This window comes from Entelurus aequoreus, linkage group LG15 (genome assembly GCF_033978785.1).
Source record: "Entelurus aequoreus isolate RoL-2023_Sb linkage group LG15, RoL_Eaeq_v1.1, whole genome shotgun sequence".
Lineage (NCBI taxonomy): Eukaryota > Metazoa > Chordata > Actinopteri > Syngnathiformes > Syngnathidae > Entelurus > Entelurus aequoreus.
In genome coordinates, this window is record NC_084745.1 from 10,782,639 (window position 1) to 10,799,664 (window position 17,026).

Below are 17,026 nucleotides of genomic sequence, written 5' to 3' on the forward strand. Positions count from 1 at the left end.
TTTGTTGTTACAGACAGTGAATTAATCACAAACACAGAAAAGTCCCACTGTTATGACAGACAGTGAAGTGTACACTGATACTGATAAGACAGTGAAATAAGCACCGATGCATAAATGTCCCATTGTTCATACTGAAAATAAAGGGACCACACATGTTTGTTGTTACAGACAGTGAATTAATCACAAACACAGAAAAGTCCCACTGTTATGACAGACAGTGAAGTGTACACTGATACTGGTAAGACAGTGAAATAAGCACCCATGCATAAATGTCCCATTGTTCATACTGAAAATAAAGGGACCACACATGTTTGTTGTTACAGACAGTGAACTAATCACAAACACAGAAAAGTCCCACTGTTATGACAGATAGTGAAGTGTACACTGATACTAGTAATACAGACAGTGAAGTAAGCACCGATGCATACATGTCCCACTGTTCATACTGAAAATAAAGTAACCACAAATGTTTATTACAGACAGTGAACTAATCACAAACACAGATAAGTACCACTGTTATGACAGACAGTGAAGTTTACACTGATACTAGTAATATAGAAAGTGAAATAAGCACCGATGCATAAATGTCCCATTGTTCATACTGAAAATAAAGGGACCACAAATGTTTGTTGTTTGTTGTTACACACATTGAACTAATCACAAACACAGAAATGTCCCAATGTTATGACACACAGTGAAGTGTACACTGATACTGGTAAGACAGTGAAATAAGCACCGATGCATAAATGTCCAACCGTTTACATTGAAAATAAAGTAACCACAAATGTTTGTTATTAGATATTGAACTAATCATAAACACAGAAATGTCCCACTGTTATGACAGACAGTGAAATGTTCACTGATAATATTAGAAATAACAAAGGTTTGTTATTACAGTCAGTGAACAAATCACGAAAACAGAAATGTCCCACTCTAATGACAGATGGTGAAGTCGGCACAATTACTATGTTTTGTCCTCAGACGTGGGGCGGCGTGCAGGACGGAGTCGCCTGTCCTTACGTCCAAGACTTCCTGTCCTCACTGGACGACTTTGTCAGTCACCTGAACTCGTTGCAAGTCAACATGACCAAGATGTTTCAGCTGCAACCGCTTGAACTTCCTCTCATCATCAATCAGCTGAGCAGCCCTGCGGACTACACGGCAGCAGGTAAGAAGGTCAATCGTCCAAACCCACGGTGATCTTCAGACACCGTGTTGAAGTCACTGCGCTTCAGCCAATGACAGCGAGCTGATGGAGAAGCTAGAGGGCGTGGTCGCATCGTGGGCCGACCAGATTCGCCGACTGCTGACTGAGAGCGAGCAAATGAGGAAGGAGGCAGATGACGTTGGACCCTTAGCCGAGTTGGAGCACTGGAAGATGCGCATGGTCACCTTCAGCAGGTCTTTAACATTGAGCCTAGCATGCTGTTCCTTGAACATGCAGTATGTTGATGAGTGTGTGTGTGTCAGTCTGGTAGAAGAGCTGAAGCGTCCTCAGGTGAAAAGGACTCTTGGAGTTCTGCAGGTGGCCAGGTCCAGAACGCTGCAAGCGTGGAGGGAGCTGGTGAGTGTCCACAAAGCTTCGCCAGCTGCGGTTAGCCTACTCTGCTCATGAGGTGCCTTTTATTTCAGGACGCCAACATCACAGTGGTGGCCAACGAGGCCAAAGACAACGTGAAGTTTCTCCTCACCCTGCAGAAGTTCTTCAAGCAGCTGCAGAAAAGCTCGCCGGTATTAAAAAAGAAGTATAATTGGATTGTTTGTCAACATTGCTGATGTTTCGATGCGTCTCAACCAGGCTATGATGCTGGAGCACGTTCCCGCTCTGATGGCCGCCGTCAGTATGATCCACGCCGTTTCCGGTTACTACAACACCTCAGAGAGGATGACGTCGCTGCTGATCAAGGTCACCAATCACATGATCAGCGCCTGCAGGAGATACCTGACACAGGGCGCCGCCCACATTTGGGACATCAGCAGGTACGCAAATCAGATGCAGTCAGAGGCAGCGTGTCCCGTCACAAAGTATTGGCGTAAAAATGGTGGGTGTGTGAACGTCAAAGGCCCGTCTTGCTCGAGCGTATCTCAGAGTGTTGGCGTCTGAAGGCGGCGTACCAGCGCAGCTTCCACGCCGTTCGAGACAAATTAAAAGCGAAACCAACATGCAGACAGTTTGACTTCAGGTACCTTATTGATATAATTACTGTATGATGATGTGGTGAAAATGACGGCCATCTTTGTTTGTGTGCAGCGAGAACTACATCTTTGGGAAGTTTGAGGCCTTCTGCCGGCGCCTGGAGAAGATTGCCGACATGGCGTCCTGCCTGGAGGATCTGGCAACTCTGCAGCGCATCAAGGTCTCCTTGAGGAAGTGGTTCTCAATTATTTTCTGTCACGGCACCCCTAGGAGACAGAATAGGGGCGCCCACCCCACTATATATGAAGCATTGGATCAAAGTAGCATTAAGTAACTTTTCAACCTTCATGAAATATTTTTATAACGTTTGAGATGATACATGGACTTACAACTAGTTGAAGGACACCTCTGTCATGGCCTGAGGGGATCTGTACTGCTCTCACTGGCACTTAGCAACGTTGAGGAGGGTGGCAGGAATCCTGCCACACAAAAAACTGCAAATGTGCCGACTTGCTTTACGGCATATGTCATTCCCCCTTTCCCCATTTGTTAAAAAGACAGAAGTCAATGCGAACGCCTATGTGCCGCCAGATAACTAAAAGAAGAAGAAGAAAAACGCCTACGCGCTATTACTGCTATCATGATCGAAGCTCCAAAACAACCAAAGAAACGAAAAGTTTTGTCTGAGGAGACAAAAAAAAATGCAGCCTACCCGGATAAAAGGACAGTCAAGGATCAACATTGCCTCGGCTGTCACTCGCTTGCATGAGCTCAAACATGAGGGATTTTTGGCCAATGCTGCCTTGGCTCTGTCCCTGCTAAACTAGAACGTGACTTTCGATGCTCAAATCAAAATGATAATGCTAATGTTAGGTATCGGAAATAAACAGCCACCAGCTTGATAGTTCGCAGTTCTACACTAATTCCTTCGAAAAAACTCTCCCGCCGTTTTTTTTTTGCTTCGAACCTGCATCCGCCCCGATACATTCTTGGTAGTAACGTCATGTTTGTAGCGCAATCCAATATCTTTCTTGATAGTGTCTTTTCAAGCATCCCCTGAAGTGAATGTTTATTTATTAATCTATCTGTATGTGTCAAGATACACGCTATTCCCTCTCACGTCCCCCCACACATATCACGGCGCCCCACTATTTCAGGAGCACTACCATAAGGGTTAACTCCGCCCAGTTTTTCTACACATATGGCGAGGTCACCACATTGACATTTCCGTACGTGTAGGTGGATGGCGTGGAGCCAATCTATGCTCGCTACCAGAACATCCTGTCCAGCACCATGTCTAGAACCTACGACATCCTGGACCACCGTAAGTTGGAGGTAAACAAAGAAACAAAGCAATAACTTTGTCCAAAATGTCCACACAACGTTGAATGTTCTCGTCAGTTTGACAGCGACCACGTAGACTTCCAGATGCAAGTCAGGGACGTGTTCCTGGACCTTCAGGGTCTATTGGACTTCTGGTTCCGTCAGTCTTTGCCTGTAAGTTCCACGACATCAAACGGAGCCTTCAAGAGGCTACAGTTAGCGTTTGCTTTTCAGATGGACCAGATCCTGGCACTGATGGCGGCCTTCGAGTCGGGTCCCATGGCTCATCTGGACATGAAGCAGAATTACCTTCTGCTGCTGCGGCGTTACAGACGTGAGCTGGAGGTGCTGAAAAAGACATATCAGAGACAGCGGGACAGACCGCCTTCCGGACGCAACTTGCCACCGGTACCTGGAGACTCGCCATCTGATCACAGTGCAAAGAAACGAGCGGTAACGTCATTGGTCTGTTCGCCTCCCAGGTTGCAGCTCGGGTTTTGTGGTGTCGTCAGCTCTTTAGGAAGGTCGAGTGTCCCATGTTGGTCCTGAAGAAGAAGCTGGACGTCCTCAAGGTATGTTGCCAATAATCAACATCTCCACCAATATCCTAATGACGTTGTCTTCAGGGGCCAGAGATGACCAAGGTGATCCAGAACTATAACAAGATAGCCATGGCGTTGTTGCGGTACGAGTTTGTGCACGTGCAGATGTGGACTCAGGCTGCTCAGCAGGTACCACACCTCCTGAACGCTGCCCTGCTGGTCAGACATGAGAACAACCAGGTGAATGGGAAGTGTGATGACTTGTGGACAGGAAGTGTCACCTAATCATAAAGTGCATGGTTTGACACCTTTGTGGACCTTGTTCCTCAGCAGATTTTGGTGAACCTGGACCCTGTGGTTTTGGAGGTGCTTCAGGATGCTCGATGGATGACCAAACTTGGGGTGGTGGTGCCAAACGCCATTGTAAAGATAAGCTCCAGGGAAGCAGAAATTAAATCTTTGTATCAGCGGTGAGAACACTTGTATACAATGAATAATTTCAACCTTCCTATGGTTCTGATCCCCTGCACCATAACTAATCTTGTCCTGTTGGACCGTGTCCAGTCTGAAGGACTTGCTACAGGATTACAGCCAGGTGCTTGGCCGCATCCCATCTTTGCTCCGCCCATTGATGCGGGCCTTTATTGGGCGCGTGGAGGCGTCCCTCTCACCTGGACTCACCATCCTATCCTGGGCTGCCCTCCACACTGACACATGTAGGAAGGAGAGGACTGGGTCACAGTGTGACGAGCGGCCATTTTCTTAATCAAACATGCCTTTTCCTGTTCAGTCATAGAAGGCGTGTACACAGCCATGGCAGGGCTAGATCAGGTCGCCAAAGCGGCCGCCGATGTTTTGGAATGCCGCATCGGGCGTCTCCTGGACGCCATGTCTTCCTGCTGCCTATTGGTCCTGCCCGAGGACTCGGCTGTGTCACCTCAAGATTTCCTGACCGAGGCGGACCTCTCGCTCCGCGCCGCCGCCACCACGCTGGATAAGTAAGCCTCTGACAAACTGTCAATCAAATCAGGGCCACTTTCAACCAGTTGTGTGTTTTCATCAGGCAAAGCCGGCAGGTGGAGAGCTTTGTGTTTGAGCTGATTGAGGAGCTGAAGAAGAACATGAAGCCAGCAGATACTGTTAACCTCGCGGTAACACACACAGACACACACACACACATTGTGACTTTGTGTCACTTCCTATGAATTGTCTTCTCCTCAGGGATCTTTCCAGTGTCTCCATCCAGATTCCAAACAAAAAACTCGCTGCCTGAATTGTCTCCCTTGTTGTTTTTACAACCTGATTGGTCAGCTGTGCCATCGCAACACTGAAGCTCTGGTTAAAGGTCTGACACTCAAAAACGTCTTTCTTTTCTCCATCCTTATATGTCCATCTTTCCCCAGCCACCACGTCCTGCCTGGACTCACTGAAGAAGCGACTTGGTGTCCTCAAACTCTCGTCCACCCCCTCCTCCGCCTCCTCTTCCAGAAGCCAATCAGATGCCGCTCCTCTCTTTAAAGCCTCAGTCCAACTCACCATTCCTAATATCGTCCTCAGACCGAGCCTGGATGACATCCAGGTACACTGGAACCTTGATTTAAGAACTTGATTGGTTCTTTAACAGGGTTGGTAAATCAAAAGGTTCGTATAGTGAAGCAAATTTCTCCATAAGAAACAATGTAAATATGAATAATAAGTTCCAGCCTCGACAGAAGTCCATATTTTAGTGAAGGTTTGTACACTTCATTTCTTTTCTTTCTTTTAGTTTATTTCGAACATGAACACATTTACATCATAATACATCACACAATTTCATATCATTTCATTTACATCATGCCCGAAAAGGAGTAGGAAGAAGCAAAGCTTATTTAATCCTACCCCTTTCCCACTTCAAAGCGTTTACAATTATATAAAATCATTTACTGACCTTTTTATATAATAAAATAACATCTATGAATTAGTATATACAACAGTTTGTAATATGTAATTAATTAATTCAGTCATTATGTCACTTTTAACACAATATAAAGTGCTATACAGTACTGTATATCAAACAAACATAACAAGAGGGTCATGGATCAGCTTTCTCTTTATTACCAATCCAAAACAACAACCAGCAGCTGAACTCTCCTCTGTATGCGCTGCTCTGCCAACACGCGCGCACACCCATAAGTCCTTTTGGTGCCCTCACAAACTATCAGAAATCATAAAAATACTAAACAACCATATTGCTACAATAAAAAACCTTTAAAAAAGAAAACAACTACTTACATTAAAGGAGGAGCAATCAATCAATCAATCAAATAGCCCTTAATCACAAATGTCTCCAAGGGCTGCACAAGCCATAACGTCATCCTCAGCTCAGATCCCACATCAGGGCAAGAAAATCTCACCCCAATGGGAACAACAAGAAACCTAGGAAGGGACCGCAGATGTGGGGACCCCCCATTGGGTGACCGGTGCAATGGATGCCGAGTGGATCGTTAATAACGTGAGAGTCCAGTTCATAGTAGGGCCAGCAGTGGATCCTCTTGTATGCAGACAAGTCAGCAGCGCAGAGACATCACCAACTGATGCAAAGAAATGTGGTTCATGCCGGGTGCCAACTTGAAACAGCTAGTGCCTCCTCCGTGGAAGCTGATCCGTGGCTACCTGATAACCTCTCTATGAAAGAGAAAGTGGCAGAGCAGAAAAGAGAGACGGAAGATTAACAGGTCTAAAAAGAGGCCTATATAAAGGCTAGAGTGTACAAATTAGTTTTAAGATGGGATTTACATGCTTCTAATGAGTACTATCAGAGTACTGTAGCCCGAATAGAAGCTCTAAAGCCTGCAGACTTTTTTTGGGCTCTGGGAATCACTGATAAGCCAGAGTTCTTAGAACGCAGATTTCTGGCGGGACATATGGTGCAGTACAATCAGCAAGATAGGATGGAGCTAGACCGTTTAGTATTTTCTACTTAGGTAGTAAAACCTTAAAGTCACATCTTAAGTGCACAGGAAGCCAGTGCAGGTGAGCCAGTATAGGCGTAATATGATCAAACTTTCTTGTTCTTGTCAAAAGTCTAGCAGCCGCATTTTGTACCAACTGTAATCTTTTAATGCTAGACATAGGGAGACCCGAAAATAATACGTTACAGTAATCAAGACGAGACGTAACGAACGCCTGAATAATGATCTTAGTGTTGGTGGTGGACAAAATGCGACAAATTTTAGCGATATTACGGAGATGAAAGAAGGCTGTTTTAGTAGCACTCTAAATGTTTGACTCAAATGAGAGCGTTGGGTCGAAGATAATAATGAGATTCTTAACCTAATTGTTTGGCTGTCAAATGTTAAGGTGGTTTTATTAAATAAGTGCAGGTATCTAGCAGGACCGATAATCAGCATTTCCGTTTTCTTAGCGTTGAGTTGCAAAAAGTTGCTGGACATCCATTGTTTAATTTAATTTAGACACGCCTCTTGGTGACTACAATGTGGCGTGGTGGTCAGTTTTATGGGCATGTAGAGTTGGGTGTCATCAGCATAACAGGGAAAGTTAATGCCGGATTTGCGTACGATGTCACCCAGTGGCAGAATGTAGATGCTGAAGAGTGTAGGGCTAATAACTGAACCCTGCGGAACCTTAACATACTTCGAGGTCACGTTGTTATGGGAGACGCACTGCATCCTGTCAGTAAAATAGGAGTTAAACCAAGAAAAGGCTAAGTCTGACACACCAATACGTGTTTTGATACGTGCTAATAGAATGTTATAATCAACGGTATCGAAAGCAGTGCTGAGATCAAGTAGCAGCAACATGGATGGCGCATCAGCATCCATAGTTAGCAATAGATCATTAAGGAAGAGAAAGGAGCATGCAGAGATCAGAGAGCGCTCTGGTAGAGGTGCCGCTGAACGAGAGCTAGCTCTACTCCTCCGCTGTGAAAATAAGTCTGCTTTGGCATCTTTGTCCAGGAAAGTCCAGTCTCATCACAATTAAAACTTGCTGCGCTACCAAGCCTGCTTTGTCGATTGTTCCATACTTGCGAGCGCCATTAATGTACTCCTTGCAAATAGTCATTTTCTTTCAATTCCGCAGCGAGTCCCAGCTTCTTTCCACGCTTTCGGACTCATATTGAGTTAGCAAATGGACAAAATTTGTCAAAAGGCGAAAATACACAGAGAAGGCACACAGGCTGTAGTAGAGCTGAGAAGTGACTGGTAGTGTACTGCGCAGCAAGAGACATTTAAGACTGTGCCTCCCTAAATGCCGCGCCCTGCTTTTTGCCTACACGTGGGACACAGAATGAATGAATGAAGCGTTCGTACACACAGACATGACATACTGTATTTGGCTCGATTTTAAAGTTCGCAAATAGAGGGGTTTGTAAATGGAAATTCCACTGTACGTCACTGTCCCTTGAGAAAAGGAACGCTCCACTCAATGCTTTGTCCACTTGGTCACATGGTGTTGCTGAATGATCCAGAGCGTCGTCAACAAGCTGGTGAGCGCCATCCTGCTGGTGACCAAGGACATCCCCTTGTGGATGTACTGCCACCTGCACTACAAACAACAGCAGGTAAACTCTTCAAGTCTGTCAGGCAATTATGGTGACAGTCAACCACACCTCGGACATAACTTGTCTGTTTAGGCGGAGCAAGCGGCCGTTCGAGACTCGAGAGACGACGTCCCGGTAAAGCCGCCCATTCTGAAGCCTTTGTACCGCCAGCTGGCCGAACACAAAGATGTCAGCAGGTATGCCATGTGGTATGAGACAAAAATCAAAAGCAGACTTAAAGAGCAGGCCGCACGGTGGGCTTGTCGTTAGCATGTCGGCCTCACAGTCAATGCTTTTTACTTGTTGCTCCTGTGCGTGTATGGGTTTTCTCTGGGTACTCCAGCTTCCTACAACATCCTAAAAACATGCATGTTAAGCTAATTTTGGACTCTAAATCAGGGGTGTCCAAAGTGCGGCCCACAGCTATTTTTTTAAATGACCCACACCCATTTTGAAAATACTATTACAAAATAAAAAATAAAAGGTGGAATAAAAGAGCAAATAGGCGTGATTCATGATTTTGAAGGTCAAAATAAAATATATTGATATATGAGTTATTTTTAACACTTTTTTAAGTGAAAGCCTTTTGGATTCTTGAGACCTTTAGTCTGATATTTTTTTTTATTATTTGTTTTTTGGATTGTTGACATGTACAGTCCAGAATGACAATTAAACACATTTTTTTATGTCCCCCAAAAAAGTTACCCACAAAAATTATATATATGAAATGAAAGAAAAATATATTGAAAAAAAAATACATCAGTCAAAAAAGTAAAGGCAAGTATTGACATGAAGCCACAGACTCCGCACTCCTGAATGTCCCCAACACGGTGCAGCAAAAGACAACAGCAGACAAAAGGCTCATCAAATGTCTACCTTTCAATTACTTTTCAATCGGGGTTAAATTAGAAATCAGTCTCTTTTACATATTTTAGGAAACCACCCCATACTTCCTGAAACTTCACCGAACAACCATTTTTAGTATGATATTTTTAAACTGTCACTGCTCAAAAAAACAATATTGAATCAAAAACAATGTTGTCATGAATTATTGACCTATTTAAGGCTCCAATTGTTTCACATCAAATATTCAACTTTGGACATCGCTTAGGGGAAAATACTGCATATTTTGTGCTTTTATCATAAAAAACAGGTTACTTTGACAAAAAGGGCATAAAACAAAAAAATGTTTGTGTCAATGAATGGATCTGAAGTTGATCTATATACAGTATATATATATAAAAGTAAAATAAAAAAGTTTTATACCTGACTTGTTTTTAAAACTTTAATGGCTGAGACCCTTTTGGGTCCCCAGGACCTTTAACATTCATCAAAATTGAGGGGAGCCCTATGGGTTACAAAAAATATTGTATTGGTTTCGAAAAGGAAAAATATTGCAATGGCCCCCGCATGCTTCAATTTTTCAGCGTGCAGCCCTCAGTGGAAAAAGTTTGGACACCCCTTCTCTAAATAGTCCATAGCTGTGAGTGAGTGCTTATTTTGTCTATAGGGGTATTACAATTTCAGTAGTCCAATACCTGGGATTTTCCATGATTTTCAATACTTATTCGATACCACAATAGAAATAATTAAAAAAAAAAACTGGCCAATGCACCCTTTAAATTCAATGCTTTATTGAAAATTGTTTCAAAGTGTCAAATAGTTGAGATCACTATGCTTCAACATCTTTTCACTCAGAATTTACAGTAAATAGCAGCTGCCAAGAGGTAACTAATCATTCAAAAAAGAACAGCAGTGTTCCATAGCCTCCTAGTATATCAAAACAAAAAAATGGTGCTTATAAATGTGATCATAAATACAAATAGTCAACTATTGTATATTAAGAAAAGAACAGCAGTGGCATGGAGCCTTTGAATATAAAAAACAAACAATACTGTTGTTAATACATCATGTAATTTGTAATTAAATAAACCAATAAAAAGATTAAACATATATTTAAAGACCAATCTTTGTGTTCTTATTCATTATTAGAATTAACATTTTAGCTGTTTTTTGTTACGTTGTGCATTTTTGCTCTATTTTTCCTGTTGTTTTTGTTTTTCTACAATGTGCCACGGGGTCCATTAAAAAGAGCTGTGTTACGCAAATGTATTGTAGCCATTAATCCTGACTTTGATTGGAAAAAAATAAAGAGTGTATTGGTGTGTTTTGAAGCATACGAAGCAAGTTACAATGTTTATTGCCACAGTTCCATTATAATTTATAAGCCAGAGAGAAACCAAAGCACCAAATCCGCATTTGTAGCAGGCTGAGACCAATAAATATATGGAAAACATTGGCTCACACTGACAGTTGGCTTCTTTTTCAAAGCCTGTTTCAGCTACCAAAAAGTCACGATTTGAGATAAATCAACATTATGACATGATATGCCATAATTATGACAATTATGATAAAAAGTCATAATTATGAGATAACAATTTGTAATTTTGAGATAAAGTTATAATTCGACTCTTTCTGACGACTTCCATGCCGCCACAAAAAGGTAAGTCATAAAAAGTCCTAATTATGAGATAAAAAGTCAAAATCATGAGATTAAAAACTATAATTTGACTTTTTATGCTGACTTGCGTATGGAAGCCTGTTTCTGCTACAAAAAATAACCCAAATGGTAGGTCATTAAAAGTCATAATTATGAGATAACATTCGAAATTTTGAGATACGTCATAATTATGACATAGAAAGTCTAAATTATGAGATAAAAAGTGTTAATTATGAGATTAGTCATAATTTGACTTTTTATGACGTCTTCCGTATGGAAGCCTTTTTCTGCCAGCAAAAACAAAATACCCCCAATGGTAAGTCATCCAAAATCATAATTTGAGATAAAAGTCAAAATTATGACAAGATATGCCATAATTATGACGTAAAAAGTTGAAATTATGAGATAAAAAGTCATAATTTAAATCATAATTCGACTTTTTATGATGACTTCCATATGGAAGCCCGTTTCTGCAACAAAAAAAATACCCTTATTGGTAAGTCATAAAAAGTCATACTTATGAGATAAAAGTCAAAATTCCAAATGGAAACCCGTTTTTCCACCACAAAAAAATTCCCCCAATGGTAAGTAATAATTTTGACATAAGAAATCGAAATAAATGAGTAAATTATCTTGAATAATTCGAAATAATACATCATAATTATGAGATAAAACGTTAAAACTTTTTATCTCATAATTATGAGATAAAAAGTCATAATTGTTAGATAAAAGGTCAAATTTTGACTTTTTATGGCGACTTCTATAAGCCTGTTTCCGCCACAAAATATACCCAAATGGTAAGTCATTAAAAGTCATAATTATGGAATAAAAGTGGAAATGAAAATATGAGATTAAAAAGTCATAATTCAACTTTTTGTGACGACTTCTGTGCCACAAAAAAATTATGACTGGTCACACACCGAAAATGGACATAGCTCACAGAGGAAAAAGTGTCGTATATAGAAAATGGATAGCTCAATGAATGACTTCATGATGTTTTTGTGAGCAGGTTGGTGATGCAGCTCAGCGCCGTCGTTTCCTCCCTCAAGTCCGCTACTGTCGAGATGCTGAGCGACCTTGCTGACTTCTCCACGCTGTGGCACCAGGTTACCTTTGTCCACCTTCTCTTCCATCCTTGTCTTTGTGAGATGACTAAGATGTGTGTCCAGGATCCAGAGGAGGAGGTGCAGACTTTCCTGCGGTCCGAGCCTTCGCTGACCGAGTTCAGCTCTCAGATCTCTTTCTACACGGTGAGTCTACACCTGAGAATACTAACTATGTTACATAGACCACACACTATGCTTGCTAGCATGTACGCGGCCTGACGCTTTGCCGTCCACACAGAGGCTGGAGATGCAGATTTCAGAGCTCCCGGCGTTCTACAGGGTGGGTTCAATCCTCTTTGACACCGAGGATCTGAAGATGGCGCTCACTCAGGAGTGTCGTGTCTGGAAACGGGACTTTGGCACAGCGCTAAACCGCCAAGCCTCTGCCAACATGGAGGAGGTTTTGTCATTCGTGGATAGTCTTGTGAAGCGTCTGCAGCGTCCAATCACGGACCTTGAGGACGTCCGAGGAGCAATGGCAGCTCTCATGGAGGTCAGACAGCACCTTCACACTCTATGTCTTTACTGCTTCACTTCCCCCTCCTGTTTCAGCTCCGAGAGGCGGAGGTCCACATGGACACCACCATCGGTCCGCTGGAAGAGTCTTTCACGCTTCTCAACAAACATGATCTGCTGTTCAAGGATGGGAATGCAGAACGTGTGGACGGGCTCATGTACGCCTGGAAGAACCTCAAAGACCTGGTGAGACAATCTAAGATTTTTTTCACAATTACATGTTTGACTTCATCACTGTCCTCTTTCAGGTCTTTAAAAGCGTGTGTGTGTGTGTGTGTGTGTGTGTGTGTGTCTCTCTCTCTCTCTCTGTCTCTCTCTTTTGGTTCCAGGTGGTCCAGAACCAGAACACTTTGGTAAAGATCCAACCTAGGATGAAGGCCGACCTGCTGTTTGAAGTGCAAAACCTTCAGAACCACATTCAGGACTTCTGTGTCGAGTACAACCATCGGTGAATTCTCGGCCCACATCTTTTCTGTCCCCCTGCATTAAGCAAAGATGTAACATCTGGAAGTGTTTTCCAGAGGTCCTGGCGTGGAGGGTGTGGCTCCAGCTGAGGCCAACGACCGCTTGCAGAGCTTCCAGGCCGAGTTTGACCAGATCTGGAGGAAGTACACCACCTGCTCCGGCGGGGAGGAGCTCTTCGGACTTCCAGTGACTGGTATAACCCCGCCTTCTAACGAACACCCATGTCCCTCCAATCCGCTCACTTCTAGTCCCGGTTCTGCAGAGTATCCTGAGCTGCAGAGGATCAGGAGGGAATTAGCTCTGCTTTCCAAACTCTACAGTCTTTACAACACTGTCGTCGTCAGCGTGACCAACTACCACGACCTCCTGTGGGCCGACCTCAACATAGAGCAGATCAACAGCGAGCTGCTCGACTTCCAGAATCGGTTAGATTGTTTAAGAACAGATGATGTCATCCAAACACGTTAGGACATCCCTCTGGACTGCTGATGAAGGAACAACATTTTAACTGATCATGTTCTCCTCTTGTTCAGGATCAGAAAGCTTCCAAAGGCGCTGAAAGACTGGCCGGCCTTCAAAGACCTGAAGAAAACCATTGACGACTTCACAGAGATGTGTCCTCTGCTCGCCATGATGGCCAACAAGGTGGTGCGCTGATTGATGAACAAAACGCGGAAAGAGACAATGTCTGACGTTTGGCGCAATCTTCAGGCCATGCTGCCCAGACACTGGACTCGACTCGGCGAGCTGACAGGTCACAGTTTCCAAGTGGACTTGGACACCTTCTCTCTCCAAAACATCATGGCTGCTCCACTGCTGACATACAAGGAAGACATTGAGGTACAGTGGAACCTCAATTTACCAACTTAATGGTTCTTGAATATGGTTCGTAAACTGGAAAGGTTTGTGTAGTGAAGCATAGTTCCGCATAAGAAACTATGTAAACATGAATACTTGGTTCTAGCCTAAACAAAAGTCCCTATTTTAGTAAAAAAAAATCTTGCAAATGTTGAAGACACTATAATGTGTATATACATATATTGTATACGCAAACCAACATAACAAGGGGGTAATGGCTGACCAATCTCTTTATGATTCAAACACAACAACAGCAAAACGCATAAAGTCCCTTTGTCTTCGGTGCTTTCCAAAACGTTAACAACTATGTTGCTATAATAAAAAACAAAAAAAGGAAACATTTGTTTACCTTGTCTGGGAGTTTCAGAGTGGTAAACAAGCAGTTGCTTCACCTTCCACCGCGAGCATTAGCACAAACTAGCAGTGGGAGGCGATCCTTCATCGGCTTGTGTCCCGTCCTGTCCTTTTCTTAAACTTTTTGAACCACCCACGGCTTGCCTTAAATTTTTCTTCTGTGCTGGTTCCAGCATGGTCACTTCTGGACATCAATTCGCCATTTAAATGCCATCACCTGCTAGCTGCTTTTCATCCATCCACACAAACAACGTTTTTTTGACCTGGTTTTGCACTCTCTCTCCCTCCTTACAAAGATATTTTACCCCATTGGCAAAGTCGGTGACCATGTAAACGTTCTTCTCATTTACAATGGTTGCAATTGTGGACGTTTTTCTTCCATATTTGCGACCCAAGTCAGCAATGCGTGCGCCACTCCACGCATAGTCCTTTTTAAGTCCACAGCAAATCCCTCCATCTTTTCAGGTTGGTTTGTTATCTTTTTGGACCCATATTGAATAAGCAAAATAGACAAAACTTGGTGAGTGGCAAGAAAAGGAACATGCGCTGAAGCACTGAGAAGTGACGACCGAGTAATGACTTTGTCAACAGGATGTGACGGAGGGGGCCTTGCCTCTTCAAAATGGCCACGCCCGTGTGTACAGGTAGTGATGTAATCAAAATGGCAGTACTCTAAGGCTTAGAGTGGCACGGAAAATGAATAAAAGAATGAACTGCTTGTACGCAGAGACATGGTTCGCACACAGAGGCATATTTGGCGCGATGTAAATGTTGATAAACCGAAAAGGTTGCAAATTGAGGTCTTTGTAAATCAAGGTTCTACTGTAGTAGCATGGCACGTAAGTACCTAAGTTCCAATATCGTGAACTATTTTTGTGTCAGGACGTGTGCATAAGTGCCGTGAAAGAGCGCGACATTGACGCCAAGCTCAAAGACGTGATAGAAGAGTGGGGCGGACAGACGCTCAGCTTTTCCCCCTTCAGGACGAGAGGGGAACTGCTGCTCAAAGGAGCCGACACCGCTGAAAAGATCTCCATGATGGAGGACAGTCTGATGGTTCTGACCTCGCTGCTCAGCAACAGGTACGGCAGAGCGGAGAACATTTTGTCCTGCTCAAAAGAAGAAGGGCCAATGTGACTCCTCCCTCTGCAGGTACAACGTTCCCTTCAAGCCGACCATCCAGATTTGGGTCCAGAAACTGTCCAACACCTCAGAAATCATTGAGAAGTGGTTGTCCGTCCAGAACCTGTGGATCTACCTGGAGGCAGTGTTTGTGGGTGGAGACATTGCCAAGCAGCTGCCTCAAGTAGATTACCAAGTGACTGCATGTTGCTGTGTGCTAATTGCTAAGCTAACTAATGTTTTGAACATCATTAGGAGGCCAAACGCTTCCAGAACATAGACAAGTCGTGGCAAAGGATCATGCAGAGAGCCCACGAACTTACTAACGTGGTCCAGTGTTGCGTTGGAGACGAAACGCTGAGTCAGGTGCAGACGCAAAAGCCCTAGATTTAAAGTAAGACCCACATTCGTTTTAACCCTTGTGGTCTTCTTCTGCTCTCCAGTTGCTTCCTCACTTGCTGGAGCAGCTGGAGGTCTGTCAGAAGTCTCTGTCAGGTTACCTGGAAAAAAAGCGTCTGGTGTTTCCTCGCTTCTTCTTCGTGTCTGACCCCGCCCTGCTGGAGATCCTGGGCCAGGCCTCCGACTCACACACCATCCAGGCAAGACACGTGGTGTTGATCCGCTGATGTTTAACGAACTCATGCTCATCATCTCTTCCTCTCAGCCTCACCTGCTAAGTCTCTTCGACAACGTCAACAGAGTCGTATTCAGCGAGAAGGTATACGACCAGATTGTCAGCTTTCAGTCTCAAGAGGGTGAAACTGTGGAGCTGAGCCAAAGCATTTTGGCCCAGGTTAGTTGTAGAACTTCTGAATGACGCAAAGGACACCAATCTTATCTTGGTGGTTCCTTTGCCCAGGGGAATGTGGAGGTGTGGATGGGCCAGCTTTTGGCCGGTGTGCAGCAGACCCTTCATGCCATTATTCGCAAAGCCTATCTGGCTATTGGCGAGCCAAGTCTGAAAATTGTGGAGTTCCAGTCCGCATTTCCTGCTCAAGTGGGCCTGCTGGGAATCCAGATGATCTGGACCAGAGATGCAGAGGAGGCGCTGATCCTCAGCAAGTCAGACAAGAAGGTGTGCTTTTATTTTGAAAGTGGGTGGCTAAGTGTAACTAATTGTCATTGTTCTTTGATTGACTTGCAGATCATGCAGACAACCAATCAAAAGTTCCTAGACCTCCTTAATGAGCTGATCGATATTACCACCAGGGATCTGAGCAAGAACGAGAGGACCAAATACGAGACGCTAATAACCATTCACGTCCACCAGAGGGACATCTTTGATGAGCTGGTGGGAAGAATGATAGACGCTGAGAAACTCACTGAGATTCAACAGAGGGCCAGAAAATGTTTGACATCGTCTCTATCAGGTGCATCTCAACGTACGGTCTGCGTCAGACTTTGAGTGGCAGAAGCAATCGAGGTTCTACTTCATGGAGGAAGGAGACAAATGTGTGATCCAGATCACAGATGTGGCGTTCACCTACTGCAATGAATACCTGGGCTGCACTGACCGACTGGTCATCACACCGCTAACCGACAGGTACACATGACCCATAACAA

The 17,026-nt window shown here is 43.8% G+C and overlaps 1 protein-coding gene across 1 annotated transcript in view; it reads left to right on the plus strand.

Moving 5' to 3' along the window:
* Positions 1–17,026, plus strand: part of dnah5l (dynein, axonemal, heavy chain 5 like) — a 44,694-nt gene that overhangs the window by 4,232 nt on the left and 23,436 nt on the right. Inside the window, exons 8-44 of the mRNA XM_062022158.1 lie at positions 982–1,168; positions 1,236–1,401; positions 1,471–1,564; positions 1,633–1,731; positions 1,799–1,980; positions 2,064–2,183; positions 2,252–2,357; positions 3,377–3,472; positions 3,539–3,634; positions 3,695–3,868; positions 3,943–4,032; positions 4,087–4,242; positions 4,333–4,472; positions 4,567–4,718; positions 4,793–5,000; positions 5,066–5,153; positions 5,224–5,347; positions 5,406–5,581; positions 8,471–8,563; positions 8,636–8,739; positions 12,052–12,148; positions 12,212–12,292; positions 12,387–12,641; positions 12,701–12,850; positions 12,994–13,112; positions 13,186–13,322; positions 13,392–13,554; positions 13,663–13,774; positions 13,841–13,969; positions 15,224–15,423; positions 15,494–15,647; positions 15,719–15,829; positions 15,907–16,062; positions 16,128–16,256; positions 16,323–16,538; positions 16,608–16,754; positions 16,834–17,006. Coding sequence (XP_061878142.1) covers positions 982–1,168; positions 1,236–1,401; positions 1,471–1,564; positions 1,633–1,731; positions 1,799–1,980; positions 2,064–2,183; positions 2,252–2,357; positions 3,377–3,472; positions 3,539–3,634; positions 3,695–3,868; positions 3,943–4,032; positions 4,087–4,242; positions 4,333–4,472; positions 4,567–4,718; positions 4,793–5,000; positions 5,066–5,153; positions 5,224–5,347; positions 5,406–5,581; positions 8,471–8,563; positions 8,636–8,739; positions 12,052–12,148; positions 12,212–12,292; positions 12,387–12,641; positions 12,701–12,850; positions 12,994–13,112; positions 13,186–13,322; positions 13,392–13,554; positions 13,663–13,774; positions 13,841–13,969; positions 15,224–15,423; positions 15,494–15,647; positions 15,719–15,829; positions 15,907–16,062; positions 16,128–16,256; positions 16,323–16,538; positions 16,608–16,754; positions 16,834–17,006 — 5,180 coding nt within the window. The remainder of the gene's footprint in view (positions 1–981; positions 1,169–1,235; positions 1,402–1,470; positions 1,565–1,632; positions 1,732–1,798; positions 1,981–2,063; positions 2,184–2,251; positions 2,358–3,376; positions 3,473–3,538; positions 3,635–3,694; positions 3,869–3,942; positions 4,033–4,086; positions 4,243–4,332; positions 4,473–4,566; positions 4,719–4,792; positions 5,001–5,065; positions 5,154–5,223; positions 5,348–5,405; positions 5,582–8,470; positions 8,564–8,635; positions 8,740–12,051; positions 12,149–12,211; positions 12,293–12,386; positions 12,642–12,700; positions 12,851–12,993; positions 13,113–13,185; positions 13,323–13,391; positions 13,555–13,662; positions 13,775–13,840; positions 13,970–15,223; positions 15,424–15,493; positions 15,648–15,718; positions 15,830–15,906; positions 16,063–16,127; positions 16,257–16,322; positions 16,539–16,607; positions 16,755–16,833; positions 17,007–17,026) is intronic.